Source organism: Gavialis gangeticus, unplaced genomic scaffold (genome assembly GCF_001723915.1).
Source record: "Gavialis gangeticus isolate Ggan-Ray unplaced genomic scaffold, GavGan_comp1, whole genome shotgun sequence".
NCBI lineage: Eukaryota > Metazoa > Chordata > Crocodylia > Gavialidae > Gavialis > Gavialis gangeticus.
The window spans coordinates 13,107,856-13,112,779 of record NW_017729027.1 but is presented as its reverse complement, the minus strand read 5'-3'; the positions used below and the strand labels follow the sequence as shown (position 1 = coordinate 13,112,779).

Below are 4,924 nucleotides of genomic sequence, written 5' to 3'. Positions count from 1 at the left end.
CCAAAACTCCTATCAATTTCAATGAGTGTCTGGAATAAAAAGAATTTCACTGTCCCCTTTGTTGTAAGAAGCTTTGTAAATGAACAGTACAATAAACACTGTATCATGAGTATTATTAAATGCTACATTCTTTGCTAGCACCTGTCCCAAAATATTTCAAAACAGATGCAAAAGGGGCATTTTAAAGGAATTGTATGTGAAAATATGAATCAAGCCAGTAATTCAGAAAAACTGTTTTACATTTTGAAAAAAAAAAGACGTTTGCATGGGTAATAATTTAAAACAATGCTTTCCAAAAACATGGAGTAATACTTATCTGCTTTCAGGGTCACACAGATTTGAGGGAAAACTTCCAGATTTTGTCAGGTTTTTTACAAGCGTACTGAGCCTTGGCTACATTTTCAGCTTGGAGGCTCAGTTTTGTATTCCTTTCACACAGGCAGGACACCTCCCTCTGCAATTAATAGGACTTCTGAATGCACAAGGAATGAGGGCTCAGTGTTCTAATTTTTTTTATTTGCTGTTCAATTAAATAGGTAAATCCATAATGTTTAAATGACTCACTGGAGAATAGCATGTGGTTATCTGGCTGCATTTAAGCAGAATAAGTCCCATAATATTTTTCTTTCTCTGTTTGATGGGATTCATCTGAAATACATTTTTAAAACTTAGCAAGAATTACAGTGCCATTTGAGTAATAAAGTAGTTCTTTATTCTTAAGGTAATAAGATATATTTTATTAAGAATGTATTTTATTTATTTAAATTTAATCTGAGATTGTACATAAAGTCTTAGATGTTATGCTCAAGCTTAAAACTCAAGCTTTGTTTAAAAATGTGACTCTTGATTGCAAGCAGCCATTTCAGCCCTCAATCACGTTCTTCAGTGACTTGTTAAATAAGCTTTACTTAAAAGGGACAATATTGTGAATCAATAAATATTCCCATTAGTAACACAATTGCTACCAAATACTTTTGAGGAGACAGTAAAGCTTTTTATTGTTTATACTTCATTTTCAGTTATACATAGGAGGAACACTCAATGCAGTTCTATCACAGCAGGTGGACCATGTTCTGAAACTCTAATTTTGACTTGCTGGAGTTTAGTAGTGCTTTAAGGTCTTATCGAAATAAAAGGGGGAAATGAAATAAAAAGATAATGGGAGGAGAGCAATTTCACTCCCAGGTACTTATTTTGATGGGTAGATATTTGTTTTGCAGGTGATGTAGCTCTTCTGAAAGAGCAAACTGCTTTGTTTCTCTACAGAGCAGAACACTAGATAATAGAGGTATTTCATAAGATTATGTAGTCCTTGGTGTTCCATGTAGTAAGGGTGTGCAACTGACACAAAAATGGAAAACTTGAGTTACAACATCAAAATGACTGCTCCTATTCCCAGCTGGTTAAAGGCAAAGGTCACAGGACTTCTTTGTTTTCCATTCCTGGACTGAGTAGAAGCAAGAAGTATTAATGTATGAAGGTAATGATGAAGACAGTCAGCCATGTGTGTGCAATGCAGATGAATGTGTACAGAACTCTTATTACAAGTTTACTTGCATTTGCCTTGTTTTACAATCCAGATATAATCTGCACACTCCTACCTCTCTCTCATATTCAGCTGAAGGAGTTCATTTACACAGCGTACTGCAATGTTCCTATTTTAAAAAATGTCCCAATTTTCCTCCAGGCCCTGCAAGTGAAATTAACAACTCTTTCTGCTGAAAAGAAGAAATTACAAGTGCACACTTAAATACAAAAAGGCTAATATTACACACACAGTAACTGTGCTTTTGTGCACACCCCTACAACCTGCAAAAGAATAATTAGAAAGTAAGCCTGCAAAATAAATAGTTTGCTCTCCAACTTTTTTTCCAGCCCAGATGGGTTATAAGCCTCCGTACTCCAAGTTGCCCTCTGTTTTGTTTGTTTGTTTGCAACTGATGTGTGTGACTATACTGGAACAGCATCTCTGCGACAGTCATTACACTGAAATGCAGGGCTGAACAGTTTGGTGGCAGAATGTATTGACGTTTTTGCAGCCTCATGAGTCTGACAACTGGGGTTGGGGAGTTTCAAGCCGTGGGTCTTTACAATAGCAACTTGATTCTGCAGACAAAAAGGAAGAGATTTGGAGAATTATTAAAAGTGTCACAATAAAGACAATAGATATTCTGCAGAGAAGTGCACTGAAGGACAGATATCACAGCACATGCCAAGTTACATGTATAGTTAGATACAGCTTTTCAGCATCTGAAGTAAGCAGTTGTCTGAGTGTGCTGGCATGATGAATCCCTCGTTAGTCTTTTTGTTAAAATGGTTTGTTTCATCTGAGCTCCCACCTCCAGTCTCACCCTCTGGACTGAAAAGGAATCTGGGGAGTAGTAAGATGCAGGATGTTTGAAGTCACATTTAAACTGCAGCCTGATACAAAGTCAACAGACATACATTATTTGCCCTGGATATCTGTAAACTTTGGATCAGGCTTCATCTGCACAATAAAAAAAAAAAAGTTTCCTTATCCCTCCATCTCCAAAAGTAACTCCTCTTTGCTGTTCTGAAAGATGGAAGTAGATGAGATTTATGCTAGACAGCAGTAATCACACTGTCATACTTATTCATTGGGCATTATATTCTATGAATGGCACCTCGCTGTCCAAGTATTGCCCAAAGACCTCTGAAGTTCTTTGAGCTACACTGGAAGTGCTGAAGTTGACTTTGCCTTGGCAAAAAATAGAAAAGACAGGCCATGCTTGCATTTCAGTCAATGCTGCGTAACACAGCGTTACAAAGAAGAAAGTGATGAGCCACATGGACTTTCTTATTCTCTTGTCCTAGGAAAGGAAGGTACATAATGCTGCATCAACAGAGGCTTTGAGTGGGCGTGTGGTGCTGCCAATCAGGGCAAGAGGAAACCTTCGCCTTTGAAAAGTCCTGCAGGAGGGTTGCTTTAATAAGAGCCACTGTGATTTTTAACGGTGTCAGCTGCTGTTGGGAATTTACATATGCTTTCTCTCTCTCTCTCTCTCTCCCTCCCTCCCTCCCTCCCTCCTTCTCTCTCTTTCTCTCCTTCCTTCCCCCAAACACACTGAGGTTAGAGAGCAAAAACCAGCTTGAAAAGATGAGGGTTGCTCAACACTAATTGGCCTGACTTCATTAATCTGTGGAAAGGGCACTGGATTGTTGCAAGTCACTTATCAAGGGCCCCCGTTTAACTGTGTAAAAATGTCAGGAGGGTCGTGGTAAAGAAATGAAGGCAGTTTGCAGCCTTAGGGCCCGGAGCGCCTCAGGTTCCTGGGCTCCGTTTGATGCAATCGGACAGGGGCTGAAGCAAAAGCGAGTCTGCAGGGAAAACTAGGCAACGGGATCGCAGCACCCCGCTCCCCTCCGCCCTTCCCCGCGCCCAGGGCCGGGGCTGGGCAGGATCAGCCGGCTCTTCCCAGCACCTGGGAGCAGTTTAAAGCCCTGCCTGGCTCACTTAAAAGAGTGATCGGGCGGGACAAGAGCGGCGAGACACGAGACCTGCTTCCAGCAGAGGCGGCTGATGCACAAAGTAGCGACTCCGACAACTTCAGAGCTGGCTGGAGAGCTCCGGCAGCTGCCCAGCGCCTGCCCTAGGGCAGGTGCAGGAGCAGCAGCGGGGTCTCGGGAGGGCAATGCCGGCTGGGGGTGGGGGAGAAGCCGCCTGACGGACCCCTGCTCCCAAGGGCAGCCGAGGCCGGGGCAGCCCCGCGGGGCAGGGCCGCGGGAGAAGAAGAGCAGCCACCCCCTACCTGCGGAATCGGACACGACTGCGCATTCAAGCCGCTCCGCAGCGTCCAGGCCGCCCCGCCTTCAGCCGCTGCATCGGAAGCGGATCAGTTTCTGAAAGGCTTGCTTGAAGTCTTCGTTGGACATGGTGTAGATGATGGGGTTGATGAGGGAGTTGAGATATCCGAGCCACGTGAAAAAGTCAAAGATGGCCATGTGGAACCAGCACGCGTCCTTGCAAATGGGCAGCACCAGGGAGATGATGAAGAAGGGCAGCCAGCAGACGATGAAGGCGCCCAGGATAATCCCCAGAGTCTTGGTGGCTTTCCGCTCCCTGGCGGCCGTGAGCTTCTTCTTCTCCAGCAGCGCGTCGGAGACCTTCACCTTCACCTGGTTCATGTACACGGGCGAGCCCGCGTCGCTGCCCGGCTCGGGGGCCTTGGAGTTGATGGAGGTGACGGACGAGGAGGAGCCGGGGGAGTCCGTGATGAGGTGCGCCCGGGTGAAGCGCTTGCCCGCTTTCTTGGGCGTCTGCTTCAGGATCCGGGAGCGGGCCTCCACGTAGATGCGGCCGTAGAGGGCGATGAGCAGCAGCGTGGGCAGGTAGAAGGCGCCCACCGTGGAGTAGACGGTGTAGAGGATGTGGTCCGTGTTCACCACGCAGTCCGACACCTCGTCCGCCTTGGCCTGGCGCCAGAAGAGCGGCGGCATGGAGATGGAGATGGAGAAGACCCAGACGAGCGCGATCATGCCGGCCGCCCGCCGGGGAGTCCTTTTGCTGGAGTAGCCCACGGCGTCCGTGATGGCCCAGTAGCGGTCCAGCGCGATGACGCAGAGGTGCAGGATGGAGGCCGTGCAACAGGTGATGTCCGAGGACAGCCACACGTCGCACACCACCTGGCCCAGCGTCCACTTGCCCGTCACGGTGTACACGGTGCTCACGGGCATGACCAGGATGGCCACCAGCAGGTCGGTGACGGCCAGCGAGGCGATGAGATAGTTGGCCGGCGTGTGCAGCTTCCTGGTGCGGGACACGGTGGCGATGACGAAGGCGTTGGACAGCATGGTGGCCAGCGTGAGCAGCGCCAGCGCGGCGGCCAGCACCACCTTGCCGCCCAGCGGCGTGCCCTCCTGGTAGGCGCCCGCCGCGCCGCACCGCCCTCCCGCCGACGACTCG

At 47.6% G+C, this 4,924-nt stretch overlaps 1 protein-coding gene across 1 annotated transcript in view; it reads right to left on the bottom strand.

Annotated features, from left to right (window-relative positions):
* Positions 1–206: 206 nt before the first annotated feature.
* The window catches only part of HTR1B (5-hydroxytryptamine receptor 1B), a 65,572-nt gene continuing 60,854 nt past the window's right edge, over positions 207–4,924 (bottom strand). Inside the window, exons 3-4 of the mRNA XM_019520328.1 lie at positions 3,771–4,920; positions 207–2,106 (exon numbers count right to left, since the gene is read on the bottom strand). Coding sequence (XP_019375873.1) covers positions 3,832–4,920 — 1,089 coding nt within the window. The 3' untranslated portion in view covers positions 207–2,106; positions 3,771–3,831. The remainder of the gene's footprint in view (positions 2,107–3,770; positions 4,921–4,924) is intronic.